Source organism: Xiphophorus couchianus, chromosome 2, assembly GCF_001444195.1.
Source record: "Xiphophorus couchianus chromosome 2, X_couchianus-1.0, whole genome shotgun sequence".
Lineage (NCBI taxonomy): Eukaryota > Metazoa > Chordata > Actinopteri > Cyprinodontiformes > Poeciliidae > Xiphophorus > Xiphophorus couchianus.
The window spans coordinates 33,875,316-33,896,718 of record NC_040229.1 but is presented as its reverse complement, the minus strand read 5'-3'; the positions used below and the strand labels follow the sequence as shown (position 1 = coordinate 33,896,718).

Genomic DNA, 21,403 nt, shown 5'->3' with positions numbered 1-21,403 from the left:
ATGACTTTTGAAACGGATGCGTAAAGGTGGGCAAGAGAAAGTCTTCAAATAAATGACATTGTTCTCTAGAGCTATGGATAAGTTCGCTTTCATAATCCTTTTGATAAAAAATGCATAAATTGGTTGACAACTTCAGCGCTGAAGTAATCAACCAGACTTGATAACTTTTACATTTTTAGAATTTACTTTTGCTTTTCTTTACAATGCATTTCCTTTGTGATTAAATTACGAACTGTCTGTAATTGTTTTTTGTGGAATATCAAGAGTTTTATATGCACAAGATGCTACTATTTCATACTGAAACACTTTTGATAAAGGATTAAATAAGGATTAAGTTGAAAACACAAAATGCAGTAATCAGCTGCATGCCTACTTCCTCTTGTGGCCACAAGACATTTGCTTCCTGTGAGAGATTAGCTACACTTAAAAATTATCAGTCAGCAGCCTTGCTTATTTCATTGTGTTTGTTATGCAATGAGAAAGCAGAAATTCAACCAGACAAACACTTGCACATACTTTCCTGAGAAGGTGAAAATATGCTTTGAGTTATGTTGGGGGTTCAGTTACAGTGATAAGGCTATGGTGGAAAAAACTGCCATAGACTCTTTTTATCTTACCGATTTCAACTTTTATGTTTTTCACGTTTCCCTAAAGGCATCATTATAACGACGTACTCAACGTTGTTGCTAGAAGATACGCCTTACTTTCAACTTTGGTCAGTTCACTTAATGAAATACGCAAGCTAAAATTCAAGTTTATGGCAGCTGTATGATCAAATTAACAATGTAAGCTTTTAACTCCCTCACTTTTTTATTCCTCGTGTTATTGTTCTCTTTCGAAACTATATGTTAATTAGTTTGGGAATTGTTGGTTACCTGTTTGATATTAGGCTAGATTAACAAAATAATACAATACGTAAAAATATATTGTCAGTAAAATCCATAACGGGGTAAGATTCTGACCAAAACATATCTTCACCGTTTCTGTTAAGGTGAATTTAAGTTCTGCAACTTTTTTTTTAAAACTAAAATTAGGAAGCATTATGTGTTTAGGGATTCAATAATTTTTTTTCATTGTCATGAAAAATGAAAAAAACTTTCTTTTTTTTGTTTGTGGTACAAAATTCGGACTCAGGTCCCAGATTAAGAAATAGAATAAACAAATAAAATAAATAAGTAATTTATGTGACATATAGATATGTATTTTTAAATAATTTATGAGATGAAGCCAAATTAGATGCAGCTTGAGTTCAGCAGTCTGATGGCTGAAGGGTGTTGTTTTTAGCCCTTACCTCTGGGAGAAAAATAGACAAGCAAATAATTTTTTCATGCCATGCTGTCACGACATAGTGACAGTTTCAACAAATATGTAAAAAACTATATTTTATAAGAGATGCATACTGTATCTAAGGCAGACTTCCCATCAGTTTCAGGTGCAACACAAGAACAGACACATGTGCGGTAACACCTGAGTAACTGCTTCTGGTGTTGTTCTGGATGCTCCTCAGCCTCCTGCCTGATTAGAGCGACTGGGAAAATCTGTGTGCAGGATGGGTGGAGTCATGATGTGGAGTGAACAGGTCAGATTGCTATTGATTAGGCACAACATTGGTAATGGGCTTGACCTTCTAATTTTCAGAATTTTCTCAGTAAAGAAGTTAGTAAAATTGTTTCAGGTCCTGGTGGACTGGAGTTAATTTGCCTTGGTTACATGGTGGTTTGATTTCAGAAAAGGATTCCTTGCATTCTTCAGTTGTAAGTTATATATGTGAAGTGAAGTCTCTCTCTATAGATGTCACAGTGAACCTGCAGTCCAGTCCTACAGTTCAAATTTTGACAATCCCTTCTAACCAGTGGAGCACCACAGGGACTTCTTCCTACCAAAGACGACCTTCATTTTAAAGGGAGCAATAGTATTGATTATGTCTGAAATGTTAGAAGGAAAGTTACCAGCTAATTACTGTGCCAAAGTGGCAAAGGATAGAAAGAGATGGAAGAATAAACTTGATCAAAGTGTTCAGCTGAGTCAGTCGCTGAGATAACGTCTTGCTACATCAGAATTTTTTTTTAAATAAAGTCTCTCAATTAAAGAGATTGGAAATATTTAGAAACCCAGTAACTTACTGATTATCAAGTCAAGTGTGTGTCTCTGTGTGTTTGATGCACAACATGTTGATTCAAAACTAAATTTTGAAGTGTTTCATATGGTTCTTTTGCTTCTTTGAGACACTTTAATGCAAACTACATCTCGTTGCTTGTACTTGTGACAGTGCAATGACAATAAAGTTGAATTCTATTCTATTCTACTTTAACATCCATGTTGACAACCCCATGTTGTCAACATGGAAACAACATGGGATTGTCAACACAAGCAACACAGATGATAACTGAAATTCCCAAAGAAGTTCATACAAGGCTAGAAAAATAGTTCAAATAGGGTCTTTGCCTGAATAGCAAAACATTCAAAAGGGTCAAAGTTCCCCATTAGCATCTTTTTACAGTTTTAGTGAATCATGAAATAAGGTAGCAACATTTCCCCTCCCCGTTCTTGTCAGGTCAAGAATCTCAATTTGTTTCCTTTGGGGGAAATTCTTTCTGTCCCGGGAAAATCTGCTACAACAATTGCATTATCCAGTCGACAGCATAAAGAATAGTATTCTAAAATAATACAAACAGAAATCATAAAACGTTTATCAATCATCCTCCCACAGAGTCTGTCTTATTTTAAGCCATTTATCAATCCCAAACATCAACACATGCAGATTTTTTAAATCTTTATGGATTTTCTGCACTCTCTTAGAAAATTGTCAATAGGAGGCGTTAACTCGATCAGTATAGGTGACTCACTATTTCTATTCATCCCCAAAATGTACAAGGAGAATGAAGGTGTTTAAAGCTAAAATGTTACATCTACAGTTCTGCATTATCTCACATCATTTCTTTATAATGACATTATTTCAGGCAGAGTGTTTGAAAGTCTTTCAAAAATGTTTTCATTGTACATTTAGTTTTGTCCAATCCTTACAACTGATCAGTAAAGTTGGTTTGGTTACCAAGACAGACAGAAAACAGAAAACCAGCTTCCATAAGGACAAATTAGCCTATTCCATCCAAATAAGAAATAAAGATTGAATGTAAATTAAAATATGTATAAATCACCTTGACAAGTTTACAATGACAACAAAACATCTTACAGCTAAAAGGAAACAATTTTAAATGGTGATTTTAAGCAGGAAGGCACATATATTAAGATTTATATGATTTTTGTGAAAAAATTTAACTGAACTAATTGATCTGCTTTACCTATAAACACAAATATAAACCTCGCCACTTAAACTTAAAACAAATGTTTAGTTTCTAATACATTAAATAAAAAAGCATCATTAAGGCCACCTGGCTTTGTCCCTGCTGATGGAATCAGTTGATCCCACTGGGAAAATAATCCTTTAGAAATATGGAAGACTTAAGCAAATCTTGAAAGAGTCTTATTTTAGTGTTTCCTCCAAGGAAAGGTTCCAGGCTTCAAAATATTAGAACAGCAATAGGCTGATCTGCAGTCCTTTGGTTCAGTCAAACATTGCAGAAATCTGTCTGTCTTCTGTTTTAACTGAGAGCTTCTCTTAAAGCTTCTACTTGTTTTAAAGGTGTGGCTGGGTTTTGCTCATCACTGTTCATCTCCACAGTGGGGCTTGGGGCTTCCGCTTCCTGCAAGATGTCAACATGCAGCTTTTTGCTCCTCCCTTCCTCACCGCTGCAGTTCGGCTTTCCCTCCCTCTTCCTCTTGCAGACCAAGCCAGAATCTTCTTCCCCAATGCGACCTTCTGGTACACCCAACACTCGCAGGCAGACAATAGCAGAAGCTTGCTCTGCAAACTTTTTCGACTTCTCCCTGTTAGAAATAGAACACAGAAAAGCAAACTGAAGATGAGTCAACATATAGAAAGGCTTTTTTTTACATTGCTCTTTTACATCTTAAAGTATGACAACATAGTTTGTTGCAAAACTGGGTCAAATAATGGACTAACAGAGGTGATTAAAAACAGAGGTCATCACAGTTGGTAACCATTAGTCAATCAATGCATTTGATCACCATCATCAAGCCTTTTTGTTTCTTCTTTTCTTTTTATTTTCTGGGCCTTAGATGAAAGAGTTGACCCAAGTCTGCTTTTAAGATTGCTCACTAGACCTTTATAGTCATTTTACTTGTCACAATAAAATACTACTGCACTACAGCTTCTCCCCATCAGAGGAGCCTGGCATGAATGATCAGACTAATTAGCAAAGCCACCAATGACAACGTACAAATGGTTTTCCTGTAAAGCAGGACAATGAGCCCAAACAACAGAGGAGTTCATCAGGCAGGTAGAGAAAGTACGTAGAAGGTCAGATCTATTCTAAACCTCCAGGTTTGAATGCCACAGAGAACTATTTGACCTACTAGACAGGAGACTGTGGATGATCTAACTTTCCTAAATAAGGCTCTTCGGAAAGAGTTTGGGAAAATATCACAAAAGAAGATTCTAAAAGTTTGGGGAAGTCAGTAGGTCACAGGCTTCATGTAGTTATTGTGTAACCCACATAAAGTGGGTATGCCTCTTTAAGAGACAGAGGTTAAGGAGGCTGGGTGGTCTACCTGGCCAATAGGAAGTTTAGTTTCAAGAGCGTCTGAACCAATCAGAATGCAGACTGCCGTTGTGGGTCCCGCCCTTCTCCCCCGGGTCTGCAGTACTGTTGGTTTGCCCTAGAGTTCCGACGTAATGAGACAGCTGAGCTGTGCAGCGCCAGCGTATGTATTGTGACAGTTAAAGTATTTCGTACGAACTGTATTATTTACAAACTGTATTATAAACTAACTCTTTTGTAAATAGATTTTCTGTTGATCGTCCAGCTTCTGGGCTGGAAATGATTTATTAAGTATAAAGACTAAACTTCAGTTTTCTGCTGTTAGAGCCGTTAGGAACCGTTAGCTCTTTCTGGCAGTTGGTTCATCTTGTTCTCCGTTCAGTTAAAGGTAAAATTTAGGCTATAACCTATTTTTACTTTATTAAGTTTATATTATTTAGGTCAAATATGCCTTGTTACACCATCTAGTGCCCCACGCAGCCGGACTGAGAGACACTATACAGTTGTCTGAGGCGTGTCGCATTGAGATCGGTGAGCATATTCTGAGCCTTTCATTTGGGTTTTTGTTGTTTGTCACATTGTTGTTAAAAATATCCTTTATTTGAGTAATTAAGAAATGTTTTATTATTGTATTGGAAAAAAGGATTAAAGCTAGAACAGCTTAGTAAAAATCCTATATTTCTGCTGGTCCTGTCTGTTGACAGGTCAGGTTTTTTTATTTATGCTGGATTGTTCCTGAAGTGGATCCTCCTTTGACCTTGATGGCGAGCCTTCCCACCTGGACCTAAAGAAAGAACCAGATTTCGTCTGTCCCATTTGGAGTCCTGCTGCACCCTGCGGTGTGGTAGGCGTGTAACACACATCTTCACACACAGTTGGTTATGTGTGAGACCACCGACTGACATTCTCCATTCTTATTGTTTTTTTTATTTTGGACAATACATTTTGGACCAATTTTATTTCATACATTATAACAAACTGCTGTGGTGGAAATTCTCCTCTGTGAACGATGTCGAGTTAACTCAATTTGGAAATGAATTTAATTAATCTGTTGACTAATATAATTTAGAGTGCAGATTACTAGGGTGCACCCAAAATATTTGAATCTAAGAGATAGCACTTGGCCAAGTAATATTGTCATTATTTTATGTATTTTAATGTGTGTAATTTTATTTTCATAATTGTGTGTTTTGTGCAACTGTCAATTGTATGTTTTATGTCACTAAAGCCAGTTCTTTAGATACATCCAACTGCCTTTGTGTGCCATTTAAACACTCCACTGTGCTCCGATAGCCGAACCTATTGGCCCATTTATCTAATATATATATACTACCCTTCTCTACTGTGTTACAATTGCAAGCAAAGGCTCTGAAACTGCACATGAAGGGCCTGATGTTAGAAGATTCTAAATAAGGAGTACTAACGTGCAAGTGTGGAAAAAAAAAAAAAGTTGCCATGTTGCATGCAATTTGAAGATTGTCTGAGCCGTTGATTACAGATGCAAAAATGGTGCTGACTTTATCTCATTATTTAAATGAGATCTTTGCATGTGCTACTAGCTGGCACCATGGAGAACGTCAGACAGAAGCATGGTCATATCTTCAGAACCAGATAAAGTCTGTAAATAAAAACTAATATATTTCAGTTAAATTTTTTACTGTATAATCTAAATGTTTGCAGCATACTACACAAAAGGCTGTCGTATGCTGCAATAGATTTTATACAGACAATAGATTTGATCAAAGTGACATTCAAAGATACAAAACAAACTTGTTGGACATCAACAAAACAAAGAATATGGTACCGTATTTTCCGCACTATAAGGCGCACCGCATTATAAGGCGCACCTTCAATGAATGGCCTATTTAAAAAAATTTTTCATATAGAAGGCGCACCGCATTATAAGGCGCATAGAATAGACGCTACAGTAGAGGCTGGGGTTACGTTATGCATCCATTAGATGGAACTGCGATAAAGGGAATGTCAACAAAATAGGTCAGTCAAACTTTATTAATAGATTACAAACCAGCGTTCTGAAAACTCCGTTCATTCCCAAAATGAATAAACAATTATTATTTTCCCCGAGGTAAAGTAAGTGACGTGGTATTTTCGTGACACAGTTTATCTTTTAACAACAGCAAGGTATAACATATAGTGGAGGGGAACTTTTCCTCGATTCAATAAACACGTAAAAAACAGTCTGATACTGTTACGGTAAATCAAACGTTAGTGCAATCACAATATATATCCACTTCCGCACCATTGATTCGTTCATGTTAAATTCTCTCGCTGCTGCTCTATTCCCGTGTTCTACTGTGTGACTGATCGCCTTGAGTTTAAACTCTGCGTCGTAAGCGTGTCTCTTAATAGAAGCCATTTTGGGGTCTTTACCCAAAACCCAGCGTGCACCGCACGCTTCTTCTTCTATGGGGGAAAATGAAGTCGGCGGCTGCTTTCCGTAGTTGCGAGACCTGTTGTGGCTCAATATTGGTCCATATATAAGGCGCACCGGATTATAAGGCGCACTCTCGGCTTTTGAGAAAATTGAAGGTTTTTAGGTGTGCCTATAGTGTGGAAAATACGGTAAATGTTTTTTGGGGAAAAAGCTTGTTCAGTTTTTTCATTTTATCTTTTGTTTTCAATACTTCTGCTTAAACCAAAGTTGCCACTCAGGAAGCAGACTATGTTTTTTCCAGAACATGTTTCATTTACCTGGTTGATGAATGTCAGGTTACTGCCATGATCATGAACATCTGCCTGAGTAAAGCCACACACACACACAGGACAAAAACAACATGCATGTGTGTACTAACCAAAGGGATGATCTGTATTTTTTGTTGGCAACAGTCACAGTTGACTGAAATGCTCGATCCTGAGAGCGCTGCGCCTGAAAAGGAAGGAAAACACACTGCTTTGTTTGAAGCATGCTTAGAAGACATGCTTGATTGCCTGGCACTTCACTCTGCCTCACTATCTGTACAACACATTAAAAAGAGGAAGGAACATGCACTTAAAAAACCTTTAGAAACACATTTGTTACATGCAATAATGCATGTTGGATGTTTTTTTCTTCGGAGGCCTGCATAAGCTGGTCAGTCTGCAGTCTGCAGAGTCTGCAGTCTGCAAACTCCTGTGAGTTTCATCCTCACAGGAGGATGAAACTGTGAGAGGAGCCATGTTTTATCCTTTTGATTGCTCTTACAAATCAATCATGATGAGCAGAATTTGGCTTTTCTTTTCTTTTTCTTTTTTTTAAAAAAAGAAACCTTTCATGTCAAAAGGACACCATTATTTCAATGATTTCTACAAAAATAATGACAGTAATAGAGATATTTTCACAGATCATCTGTCTCATAACGTACTGTAACAACATAGTGACAGTTTCAAATATGTAAAAAACTATGTTTTTTAATAAAAGTTACATACTCCACTTTTAAAGTGAGCCATTCACACCAAAATAACATATATTACAGGAGTCAATTTCTCAGCCCTAAAAATGTTCTTTAGTGTCCCAATTGTTCAGAGTGAAACTCTGAGTTTATTTCCAGAAGCTGAACACAGACTGAACGTTTTACGTACCGTTTCATACTGCGGCTGTTCGAGCTTCTCTTTACGGCTCCACTCCAGCAGAAACATCTTGGGTGTGATCTGCGGTGGATAGTCTCTCCTTCAAACACAGACAAGTCACACAATGTTTATCAAAAATTATTTTTGACTGCCATTTACAATTATGCAGCCATTTTTCTCTTTTTATGTACTGATCAGTTTGTTGCCTCTCAGTTTACAGTTTGACCATTAACAGTTTTAGTCTCTAAACCAAAGCGTTAAATATAAGCAGGTAAACTGATTAAAATGTAAAAAACACCCTTTCAACTCCAATGTATTTTAACTACTTTGTATCCAGACTTTCACCATTCCAATAATAACTACAAAATGTCATGATAAACTTTTAAACCCATGTCCGTACAGCACACACACATCAAAAAAGGGTACATCTGTCATGTTAAAATGTGATATTTGACAGATTTACCGTTCAAACTTAACAGCCATGGTTGTCACATCTCCATCCATTATGGGTTTGTTAGGCTGATTACTGCTCTGAAGGGCTGCCATCTTGGCCTGAAGGTCCTGCTGGATCTCCTGGTAAAATGTCTGCAGTCCATATGCCTCACTGCAGTACAGTCAAATCACATCTTTTCGCTTTACACAACACTAAGACGGCTTACTGATAATATTCCATTCTGTTCCTGGTTTATACAAGAAAAGGTCTTTAGAAAACACAACTCTTGCACCTTATCTCAGCATTGGTCTGTGCAGCCTGCACCTGCTTCCCCAGCGGAGATTCCACCCTGTCTCTCAGCATCTGGCACAGACAGTACTTCGTGTTGAAAGCATGGTTGTCATAACGTATTGCCTGGAACCAGAAAACCCAAAAGCTCAAACCTGAGGCATATTGTCAGCATTGATTGAAATGTAGAATATATCTCTATAATAAAACTGCATTGACAGGCTGAACTCAGTTAGTAAAAGCACTGTGAAATCAACGTGTTGATTTACTAAAAGAAGTTCATTCTGTAATTTCTGATGTTAAAAAACATGAGGTAAATCCACAGGCCACAGTGAAATGACCCTGGGTTCAAAAGTGACTAATTTCACAAAATGCAATGTGTCCATTTAAAGAACTGCAGTCTGTGTGCTCTTCACTTTCAGACTGCCAGTTTACTGATAGTTTCCACCAGAGCTTCTAGAGGGAAATTGAGAGGCAGATCTACTAGTTGTCAGGTTCCTCTCCAGCGCAACCAGCTCCCTATTACTGTCAATGAAGCAGACAGCTGTAGCCTGAAAGTTAACCCCTTAACTGGCGGCATCCCATCCATGGGACAAATCTCGGTTGTCTGAATTCTTTGCGTTTTTCTCCTCTTTAAACTCTGCCGGTGTCCAATATGACGCTTTTATTGGGCAGCCTAGAGCCCCCCCTTTTGATTGACACCGCATTCGACCAATAATGTTATGAAATGACTTTTCCCGAGCCAATAATATCTAAAGAACGACTTGAGCTCATTTTGACATGCCTGTATTCTTTCTGGAATATTTCTGACTGGTCAACTCGGAGACTAAATCTAAAGCCACAGATGTGTAGCCAACACGTGTCCTGTCATAAGGATATAAGGCATTTTGGGGTTTGTTTTGACGTGAATCAAAACAAAACCAGCTGCATGCGTAACCATGCGTAATGTGTGCGTCTACGCTGCGTCAAAGTCAGGCTCTGTGCGTCCTCATGCGTAAAGGTGTTTACAGGACTTTTTCTCACCAACGGAGAGTCACATTGTCAGAAAGTGTCAAAACTGGATGTATTTCTTCAGCAGAACTTCACAACTCATGGGAGTGGATGATTATGGCCGTAAGAGTACTGACAAGTTTCAGATTTGAGAATACCGGAAACTTTTAGTCCTCCGCTGCTACAGTCAGAGTGAGGTGGGTAGAGCGTACCATAAGAGCGCGCATGGGAGCAGGAACGGGAGGGGGGATGTTAGCGTACCGTTACAGTGTGTGTGTGTGTGGGGGGGGGTAGAGTATCGCAAGAGGGGGAGGAGGTCTGACTGCACACTAACCACCTCTACATCCCTCCCCCGCTCTAACGGTGGTGGCAACTTGCTAAAAGCTTCCCATATTCAATTGATTGATATCAATTATTAATTATCAATGGATTGATATCAATCCATTATTGATATCAATAATGGATTAGTTTTCTTTTTTTTTCTATGTGAAATACTGCTACTCTGGTAGCATGACTTCTCCTGTTTAATCCACAGTTTCCCCTTCACATTGTTGTTCATTTTGAAGCAGTTATGGTGGCAAAAAATTAAACTGCTCAGTAACCAAAGACTGAGTGAGTTAGTTGGTGCCACTCAAAAGGAAATGTGTCCATCTCATTTTGAGCAGATGGGGCTTTCCTGGATACGCATCCAGGAAATGCGCCCCACTGGCTCATCCCAAACTCTCATCTCCATCAGCTGTGATCCTTCATGCAACCGGACCAGTGTGTGAGAAGCTTAGCTTTATTTAGCTGCCAAATGTGCTTTGGTGATACGATATGCAGCAGCGTTTTGTGGAACACCTACACTTTTGGAATATAGATTCTATCCCATAATTTGTGATGTTTTTAGATGCAGCATACATTAGGAATTTCTGTACTTTTAGGGTTTTTTGAATTTACTTCACTTTTTTGGGGAGGGTTTATTTTTTTAGTGATTGCTACATCTATCCATGGTTTGTGTGATTATGCTCTATTCAATATGTAACTATGAATAGAGAAATTATAATTATAGTAACTTTAAAAAAGTTACATCCCTGTTAAGAAGATGTCTTAATTAAAAGTTCACTTAAGACAAAAAAATATAGAATCTTGTTAAAGACTTTAATTCTGCAGCCTAAAATAAAATGATTCTCGTTTGAATTCTTCATCCTAATCAGCCTGGTCACTCTCTAAAATGATCCCAGCTAGGTAAAGCACGGTGTGGTCAACTGCTTTAGATGAAACAAACTGAAACCTCTTAAAACTGCATCGATAGAAAACCTCGATAAAAGTAATCAGTTCTTCCCATGAAAATAAAATGATAGTAAGACATACAATGACACAAAAATATGTTCTAGTTGCGTCTCCAGAGATGTCATCTCTCTTCCCTTTTTTCAGATACAAGTAACAAACTTACATATTTAATGTATTCCTCCATGACTTTTTCCACAGGAAGTGGCCCCTGGTTGCAAAACACAGACGGATTCCACATGGCAGCACGAGCCAACATGACAGACGACGCTCCTGTTGCTTTCCTGAACTTCTCGATATCACTGTTGGTCTTCACCAAATCTAGAGAACCTCCACTGCAGGACAGGTGATACAGTACATTTAATTAAGCAACTTTGCAAACTGCTTTGGATTAAAAAAAGACAAAAAACAAAAAAAGGGAGTAGAAACAATAATTGTATTGATGGGTTTCCGACACAGAGCAGAATTCCTGATTCAATCCATTATGATCTTGAGGAAGCAAAGCTGCCCCAAACAGTTCACACAACCAGCACCATGTTTGACTGTTAGTTTATGAGATGTAAGAACGCGCACAGAAAAGCAGGATATCAGTGTTTTTACCATGCCACGCTCAGGAGGAGTGGGGCAAATGTCCCTATCGGAGCGTGGAGAAGCCGGGTGTTGTCTCGTATGTTTCCAAAACCACACACACAAAAAAACGTTGTAAAAGCTCACACTCCGCGTGACCCCACCGGACCCCGCACAGAGTAAAAAAGCCGTTGGGTCCAAATATTTCCATCGCTTCAGACCGAGGAAGGGTTAAACATGCCAAGTTTTGTTTTAATGGCAGCAGCTTGCTCTCATGCAAATATCAGCAGGAGTAACTGTTATTTCTGTTGTGAAAAGACAGTAGGGATGCACAAATTCCAGTTTTCTGCCAGATTATTGATATTTAAAAAGCGATCAATGTGTAACCCCTAAAAATGAGCCCTTCTCCCCCCAAGGCCAAGTCCCCCAGGGAAACACTGCTCATGCTGTAAGAACAATTCATTTTGAGTGGCTTCTAGATTCTAGGGATCTGGCAGGGATCACATCTGGGTTTGGCTTGTGAAGCTGAGCCTAAAAAAGTGTTTGATTAATTAATGATTTAAATAAGAATGGCAATTTACATTGGCTCAACATTTTCACATTGAGCCAGGATCCAGTGATAGCTTTCTTACCTTAAAAAAAATCATAATTTGTAGGGGGAGGGGGAATTGTAGTTAGTAAGGTTATTTTTCAAAAGATAATATGAGTCAAAACTAACAAAACAGGAAAAAGAAGCCCCTTTTTTCCCTTTGAAACCAATAACTTTAGATTCTTCTGTAACATCTGGAAAACATGTTGCTATAGAGCGCATTGGTGCAAAGGTTTTAAAAAATAACATGTTAAGAATAGTCATTTGGTAAAAAAAAGAGGTCCCTATCAGAACATTAAGCAATGTTAATTCTGCTCAACATTGCCTTTACAGAAATTTTAGACAGAGAAAAAGTGGTCCAGAAAGGTCCCAGTAGCTGCCTTTATACTGGTTTGGTGTTTTAGTGAAACAAAGGTCAGAGCAGTGGCTGATGACTGATACTCACTTTGCGATGACAGGGATTGAAACAGCCTGTGCAACAGCCTGAATGTAATCGCAGTGGATAGGATGTGTGGGACGCTCATCCTTAAACCTGAGCAACAGCCGGAAAAATGACATGAGGATCACCTGCAACTAACACTCCAGCTTCACACTCACTTAACCAAGTCATGTGTCCACGCTAAAATGTCAGATAATTTATGCTGTACAAAAAATATTAATTTCTTTGGCTTAAAAGCTTTTGGCAGAGGAAAATAGCTTTCTTTATTTTGACAAATATAATAATTTTTTTAGGAACGCTGAGAAAAATGTGGCCCAACCTTACCAACCTCCAAGGTTCAGAAAGTGGGAAAATATCTCAGTCATGAAGTTTCTAGCAACACTTGTTGTGAACAAGTGAACAACAAGTTCACTTGTTTACTAAAGTGGCATAGCACTTTAGTGCTGTACAACACATTGAAAAGAGGAAGGACGTGCGATGGCATAGGGTCTTCAAAGCAGTTTACATTTGACTAAAACAAATCTATAAAATAGTAGGAAATAAAGTAAAAGCAACAAATCTCAAACTTTCACTTCTTTTTAAAAATGAAATGAAAGTAACAGGCAGACTAGAACTGAGTGGATGACCTTTTAGACATTTCAGGCCATTGTTATTTCATGTAATACCTCAAAATAATAAAAAGTCTATAAGTATGAATTTCATTTTGCATGTTTATGATCTATGGATTCTTTAGAAACAACACAAAACAAAACATGAAAGCTATGAACACAATGTATAAAAACAGTAAACAAATAGTTCTATTCTGACATGTCCGTGTTTATAATAAAGAAAAAGCTTGAGTGTACACTCAATGTGAAAAGCAGTGCTCTAGAGGGTTAATGATAGATATATTTGTAACAAATATCTTCATAGAGCACTTCAGTACTATATGAACTGAAGTGCATATAGAACACTGTGCAGCATAGTGTTTGTAGTGCAACATTGTGCTGCACTATAAGTACAGCACAGCGTTAAATCTGCACAAATGTGAAGGTCTAGGTGTGGAATTAGTGCACCACACTACATTCCATCAACTAACATTAAAAAAAACATCGAAACAAAAGAGAGGACTTTCATCTATCACTGATTTGGAAACATTGATGTTTCTCGTGCTGCTACAGTAATAATGGAGAAAGAAAAGTGCCTCTTACCTGCCATGAACAGCAACAGCAGCGACGCCGGTCTTCTCAATTCGCTGCACCAGACTGACCGTCTCCTCCAACTGTTAACCACCAACGTGAAACACTGAACTGTTAGTCATTCTGCTTTCATATCGGCCCTGTTATCTTTCATTTTCACCATGTCACAAACTTATTTCAATATCTCATTTCTGCTTTGTTTCATTTCTCATACCAGCCTTTTGATGGCATGTTTTACAATTGCTTCTAGAAGTACAGATTTTATTTTTCAAAATTTTAACAACTTTTTTTTTTGCATTTGTCGCATTTGAATCAAAAACTTCATCTTCTTTAACTGGGATTTGAGTGATGGACTAACTCAAAGTGGTGCATAATTATAATGTGGAAAGAAAATGGTGAATAGTAGAGCTGCACAATAAATCTAATCATAACTACCATCAGAATATCAGTGAATGAAAGCTGCAATCACAATGGACTTCTTGGATGCAGTAAATGGACCGAACTTATATAGCTTATAACGAACTTATAACTTATATAGTAGCTGGTAGATCCTATATTTCCAGTGTCAAGAATTAATGATTTACATGTCAAAATATATTTCAGAAGTTAGTGGACTACAACAAAATTAAATATTTAAAGATGGAATGGCCTTAAAGCTTCACCAGCTCAGAAAATCTGATTTGATAACAGACTTGCGATGTCTCACCGAAGGCAGAATCCGGATTTTACACGTAACTGGTACTGAGACTCCCGTCACAAGCTTTTTAAGAATCTTTAACAAAGAAGAATAACACAGATTGGATCAAGAAAACTCTTGACAGCATACCCACAAATTTCAAAGTGGTTCCTTGTCAATTAAAAAATATTTTAGTGGATATACTCACAGCTTCAATCTTGTCTGGATTTGATAGTAGAGCAGCTCCCATTCCACCCTGAAGGAAAACACAGAGCAGAGGGTCAGAGGTCAAAGCAGAGGCAGCAAAATAATATGCATCACAATCACAGTCAGGTGGTTACCCTAAAGCAGGGGTGTCCAAACTTTTTGCAAAGAGGGCCAGATTTGATAAAGTCAAGATGCCTGGGGGCCAATAGTTTGTTCGAACATTTTTTAACTACAAAAGTGTCATGCAAATACACACTGTTATAAAACAATTTTCATTGTCACAATTATCTTTATTTTTCAAATGACAAAATAACCAAATATAAGCCACTCAGGCAACTCTAAAAGCAGAAATTCTGCTTTTCTTTCATATCTGGAGAGTCAGATAACATTGAACAAACTGTATAAAATACCTTAAATTTACATGAGTTTAAAAATATCTTTGCCTCAAGAACATTTTAAACAGGAGTTATAAGTAATACAAAATTGTCTGTTATTATTAAATTTTAAAACAAGTGAATTTTGCTCTTGTCATTTACAATATCTTTCAGAAAGTAATAGTTTGTATCACATCTACAGGTTCATAACCAAATCTTACTCAAGAGTTTAATAAAAATAAGTGCCATAAATCCAAGTGCATAAATGTTCTTTTGGCTCTTCACTGCTGATAGTGACAAACAAAACATTCAAAACACTCAGTTTCATGTCCTCAACTCTCAGAGCCACACTGTTACGTGCCAGGCAAACATTCGCAAATTCTTGCTTCTTCTCAGGGCAAAATGTTCTCCACCATTTTCATAACACAGTTTTGATAAATGTATCTTCAGTAAAAGGTTTGCCATGTTTAGCTATTAACATTAACATCGTAGCTTGCTTTGGTGGTATTTTCTTTTGACTCAGGCCCAAAGAAATCGCTGTTGTGATGCCAGTGCAGCTTGGAGCTGCTTCACTTTTTCAGCACGGTCACTTCCTGTTAGCTTGTTGTATGTGTTAGCATGTTTAGTCTGGTAGTGTCTCTTTACGTCAAAATCCTTAAACAAGGCAACCATCTCATTACAAATTAGACAAGCACAATTGGCTTGATTTTCAGAAAAGAAGTATTGTAATTCCCATCTCTCTTGAAAGCGGCGGCCCTCACTGTAAACTTGTTTTCTTTGCAGTGGCCATGGCAGAAATGAGTGGAGAGCGGTTCGCTGCACGGAGGCAGAGACTGATAGTATTAAAGTGGTGCTGCCACCATTTGGTGAAAGGAGGAATTACAGTTTCAAGTTTTATGATTTATTTATTCTGTTTCACAGTGCAGGCGGGCCATAAATAATACATTATAAGACCGAAGCTGCGGGCCGTATGAAATCTGGCCGCGGGCCGTGATTGGCCCCCGGGCCGGACTTTGGACATGCCTGCCCTAAAGGATATCTGCTCTAGCAGCTGTTTTTATGCAAGTGGTACAATCACAAAAAGAATAAAAACAAAACAAATAAACTTACCTTAGTGGAGTATTCCTTTGGACATCCCATGTTCACATCAATGGCAGCCACATCCTTCTCCCTGAACAACAGAAGAGACACAGTCTGAATATACTTCAGCAGATTATCACTTATATCATGACGCACCAGTTTACCAGTAAAGGATAAACTACAGGGTGTTTGCATGTGGAAAATGGAAAAAGTGTGTGTGAGATACACTCCTTCAAACTAATGAAGTGTTCCTTTGTTAATAGAACCTACGAGGAAAGAAACATCTGCTGCCAATTAAATCTCATGTTTGTTCAACTTGAAGCTCTAAGACATCCGAATGTGTCTTAAAACAATGCTTTGGTGGAATAACATCAATGGAGTTTAAGTAGCAACATTTGCTGCCCAACAATCTAGGAGTGGTTATATGGCCATTTACAGACTAAAGTTCATCATTCCACTGTTGAAAAAGATTATTCACAAGAGGGATAATTTGTTTTTTTGCCACATTACATATGGCAATCCTTCAAGAATCAAGAGGTGAATGAGCACACACATTTCCCCTAAAGAAAGACAAACTCAGACAAATGACAAAAAACGCCATCTGATGGTAAATGTTAAAGTTCATAACAACACAATCAGATATTCTAAGGTATTCTAGAGTGAAATGCGAGGCTTCGTTGATCCCGAAACTTTAACAGAAGTGTGGCGAAGAAGTTCCTGTCCAGTCATGCAAGTAACTCAAAGTCCAATAAATATCACCAACACTAAAAATAAAGTAAAGTAAAAATAAATAAAGTTAGTTGACCAACTGACATGTTTGAATTATACAAGTAGGTTGGTTATTGTTTTCTATAGAAACGTACAGAAAAAATGACAGATATCAAGCCAATAAAAACTTTAAACTGAGCAAATTCACCACTCAAACAAACTGCATATTGTCGTCCTGTGGTGCTTTGCAGACGTACACAAATGTGAAGCTTGTAAATGCTGTTTCTACCATTGTCTCACCTGAATGTGTTGCTCGGACGTAATGAAGAATTTTACATGTCAAAAAATATTAAATTAACCAACTGTCTTGTATTCTGCTGTCCTGAACTGTTACAATCAGTTCCAGGAATAGTGAAGGTTATGGAAATAACAAAAATATTTAAAGTTGAGCTCTGCAGGTGAGGTTCTGCACTAGAAAGGTCTCTCCATACTGATCTCCATGATTAAGAATCATAAATATTAATTTATTACTATTAATGTTAATATAATTAATATCTAACTGCTTTGTTGCAGAGCTTCTTCCACTCTCCATTGCATGTTCTGTAATACTCACACAAGCTGGGCCACTGTTAAAGCTCTGTCAGGGTCAGCAGTTCCCTAAAAGTGTTCAAACAGAGTTTCAGTCCTGCATCTTGATCTGCAGAAAATGGTAGCCACTGCATAATACCAACTGGGTTGATGGCTGGTGCTGTTATGTTTGGTCTCACCATCTGGAAGATGACGCTGTCCTTTTCCCTCTCACAGGTCCGGAACATTACGCGCTCATCTGGAGCCACAAAATCCACCGTTTCCAGCACATCTGGTAAAACATACACACACAATACAAGCAATTGTCATAACATACAGTATATGCAAATATCAGAAAACAAAAATCTTTAAGCATTTCCTAAAAAAAAACAAAAAAAAAATTAAGAAACTCAAGTTAAGCATCCAGAATAATTTTATTCACATGTAGACCAGTTATGAATATGTAAATGACTGGATCTGAATGTAAACGGAAAGAGGCAGCAGAATACAAAATGCTAAATTTACTTGTCATCATTTAGGCTTTGAATCAAAGTAAGTTGTTATTGTTTCAACTGACAGCGAGAAATGTCTGCAGCTCTCTGGTGCTGTTCTTCCTAACAAATCAAATCTACAAACCTATCTCTGGTCTCCATGACAACATAACTACTATCCCATTGGAGATGGACAGGACACAGCACCATTTCAGAAGCTAAACATACAAGCTTAGGAAAGAAGAAACAGTTGAAACAGTTGTAATCTGTTTTGTTGCAGGTCAGCTGGAGAAAACAGTGGTGGACTTTGATATGGACTGCATAGGTATTTGACCAGGGCAGTATTACAAGAAGTCTGTAAACTGTGCCAAGAAGAAGTTCACCGCTGCTTTGTTTACATGTGCAGTGGCATACATTTCCCTTGCTTGCTGCTGAATCCTGAGAGAAATTACTGGAAAAAATTCAAACAATTACTTCCATTTTAATTGGTTGATGAGCAGAAGGAATTCATACAAGAACCATTACTTAGAGGAAACGTTCTGAGATTACAATTTAATCTTATTTTTAAATTTAATATCAGTGCACCTCTGAACGCACAGTTATGAATTTAGTTTACCTCCACACTGTGACTTGTCATTTTTTACCCACACAAATTTTAATTAAAAGAGATGACAAATTATCACAAGTTAGTGAGAGGGCCAGTTCATCTGAAGCTTTGGGAAAAGGTCTTACCGTTCACGATCCTCTGACATTGGGCCATTTTAATGTCTATCAGCTCCTGGGAAAGACCAAACAACGCGTTCCTTTTAACAGCATTTTCTAGTTTAATGTTTTGGGTCGTGAGGTAGCCAGCCTACCTCACAGTAAACTACATCAGCTCCGTAGTCCAGAGCCAGCAGCCTCATCGGCAGGGTCCCCACACGGACCATCGGGGCCAGGGCTGTGATGTTTCTGAAACTGAGCTTGCGTGCTGCCATGCTAATTGCTCAGTGGATCTGCAAACCTCCCAACATCAGAAACCCACGGTAAAATAACATTTTTTGTTCAAAAGCTACAAAAAAAAAGAAAGAAAGAAAAAGGAAAAAAAAAACATTAATCAAAACCAGGCTGAAATGGCTGGATGAATATGCCAATTTAGAAATAAACCTGGATTTCTACCTTGAGGGGTCTGACATGTACGACATGCGTTCAACTGTTTACTGTAATTTTTCAGAGTAACATTTTGCGGAATATAAGAACAGAACAATTCTTGGCAAAACGCATACGTGCTTTCTCAACGATAAGCTAACCACAAAGATGTTAGCTCGCAGGGTTTACCATATCTCAGAAAATTCACCTACCGGCATTTCAGACTGTAGCTGTACTGTGTGTTCATGTGGGAAACGTGCTGCCACACTTCCTGTTTAGGCTTCAACGTCATTATGTCAGCAATGACGTCTACACATATCCGTTCAACATAGATTCAAGTTCAAACTTGGTTGTGAAGTCAGTATTTCAATCTAGCTGAAATTTCCAGATGATATAAAACCAATAAGTTAATAATAAGGCAGTGTAACTATGAATTTATCATAGTTACTCTATCACTATTCTTCTTATTATTCTTATTCTTATTTAATTTTATTTTTTTTAAGTAGGACTGTATCATATCAGTGTCCACGTATCAACAGAGAACAAAAACAAAGATAGCTGCCGCATGAAGCGCTTTTCTGAGCCTTATGTGAGAAAAATAGGTTCAAAGTTTACTTTTTTTTTTTTTTTTTTTTTGCTTGTTCCAGCAGCTGAGGTGAAATGAAACAAAATAAAGGCAGTTGACATTATTGAAAAATAAAATGGACAAATGTGATATTTTATCCTAGTTTTATGTTATATTTATAATATATTACCAGAAATTATTCTTAAGAATTACCAAAAGTCAATGTCAACTATGTTGGTCTTATGTTTCGCATGAAAATAGCAGGAAAATGTCTTGCAGGTGCATTACATACATTAAATGTATGTAATTTACTCTTAAGAAACTATCAAACAATAAATAAAGAATCAACAACTAATTGCAATGGTTTGCCAGGATAACGCTTGTTCTCTCTAAAAAGAAACTGACATAATTTAGTTTTGGAAAGTTGTGTCTGTGCGATTGACCAGTTGTCTAGAATGATGTTCTTTTCACAGATTATAAATCCATCATTCAATTAATTTTTATTCATAGAACACTTTTTGTACATTCACATGTAAAACAAAGTGTTTAGATCAGTGGTTCTTAACCTGGGTTCGATCGAACCCCAGGGGTTCGGTGAGTCGGTCTCAGGGGTTCGGCGGAGCCTCTGCCGCGGAGGTAAAGACACACTTGTGTAAAGTCGTGATGACACGCCCCGCTTGGCCATCACTTGCTGCAGAGGATCATGTTACATTGCTCGGCCAATCAGTGCTGCGGGGAATTTAGTGCGCGAAGTATCAGCAGCTGTCGTAGTTGTACGTCGCGTGGTTTCTTTCTTAATATTTTAATCTATACTAAATATGTCGAGCAAAAAAAAGAAGAAAATGAACAGACTTTGCTCTGAAGATGCACTTGCCAAGGTGAAGCCACGCCTCTCTGAACTGGTCTCCCAAAAACAACAGCAGAAGTCACACTGATTTGCAGGTATGTAATTTGTGCAATACTTTATTCTGGCCCCAAAAAAGTATTTTGTGGATTCAAAATGACAAAAAACAAACTAAATTTAAAATAAAAAAATTAAGTTATTAAAAAATTACAAATATACAAAAAAAATTAATTAGCTTTTTGGACACAATGTGTTGCAGAAAACAAACCGCATATAAACTATGAACACAGAAATCCCAGAGGGACATATAAGTTTGGAGGGATTATGCTGAAGAAGTCCTCCTCACTGCCCCTAACATTTAGTCACATCAGGAGCTCTCATAACACCTAAGGTGCTTCGTGAATAACTTTTGTCTAACCCAGGTAAAATTCTACCAGATTTCTTTACAATTCCAGAAATTGTAAGAAGTTAAACTGCAGCAAGTCCCAAAATAGTTTTTAAGTATGACTCAGAAGGGCTAAATGTAAATGTACGCTACACATCTTAGATTTTATTTGTAAAAATATTAAAAACCAGTATGCTATTTCATACCATTTGCACAGTGTTTTAACATGTGAGTAAGTTCATTGACATGTTAATTAAAACAATTAAAAAAAACTAAACTGTTGGGAAAAGCTATAGTTAATAACTGATCAACAGTTTAACTGACAACTACATGACAAGATACAAGTCTTTTAAATATTTCAGCTTCACTAAGCTGAAAAATTGAGTTGCAAAGTTAAAACTGCAATTCACAAGTCTGGAAATTGCTCTAGATTCTG

The 21,403-nt window shown here is 37.5% G+C and overlaps 1 protein-coding gene and 2 long non-coding RNA genes across 8 annotated transcripts; 2 read left to right on the top strand and 1 right to left on the bottom strand.

Annotated features, from left to right (window-relative positions):
* Nucleotides 1-95: 95 nt before the first annotated feature.
* Nucleotides 96-3,357, top strand: LOC114155471 (uncharacterized). The gene is made up of 2 exons (XR_003597752.1): nt 96-785; nt 1,427-3,357. It is a non-coding gene; the product is annotated as an uncharacterized LOC114155471 (long non-coding RNA).
* On the bottom strand, nt 2,976-19,499 carry dus2 (dihydrouridine synthase 2). 6 transcript variants are annotated; one of them, XM_028035317.1, is made up of 17 exons: nt 19,386-19,496; nt 18,903-19,040; nt 18,778-18,823; nt 17,755-17,846; nt 17,601-17,644; nt 16,310-16,370; nt 14,827-14,874; nt 14,649-14,714; nt 13,955-14,025; nt 12,771-12,857; nt 11,770-11,844; nt 11,336-11,504; nt 8,915-9,036; nt 8,653-8,793; nt 8,202-8,289; nt 7,436-7,509; nt 2,976-3,888 (listed from the first exon to the last, which is right to left on the bottom strand). In XM_028035317.1, the coding sequence occupies exons 2-17, from the start codon at nt 19,020-19,022 to the stop codon at nt 3,603-3,605; spliced, it is 1,590 nt and encodes a 529-aa protein (XP_027891118.1). In that variant the 5' UTR covers nt 19,023-19,040; nt 19,386-19,496; the 3' UTR covers nt 2,976-3,602. The 6 variants fall into 6 exon arrangements, with proteins under 6 accessions (XP_027891118.1, XP_027891111.1, XP_027891097.1 ...); XM_028035310.1 differs by having other exon boundaries at nt 18,903-19,048; nt 19,386-19,495; XM_028035296.1 differs by having other exon boundaries at nt 18,903-19,096; nt 19,386-19,494.
* Nucleotides 4,664-5,865, top strand: LOC114155464 (uncharacterized). The gene is made up of 3 exons (XR_003597748.1): nt 4,664-5,010; nt 5,091-5,153; nt 5,327-5,865. It is a non-coding gene; the product is annotated as an uncharacterized LOC114155464 (long non-coding RNA).
* Nucleotides 19,500-21,403: the final 1,904 nt, after the last annotated feature.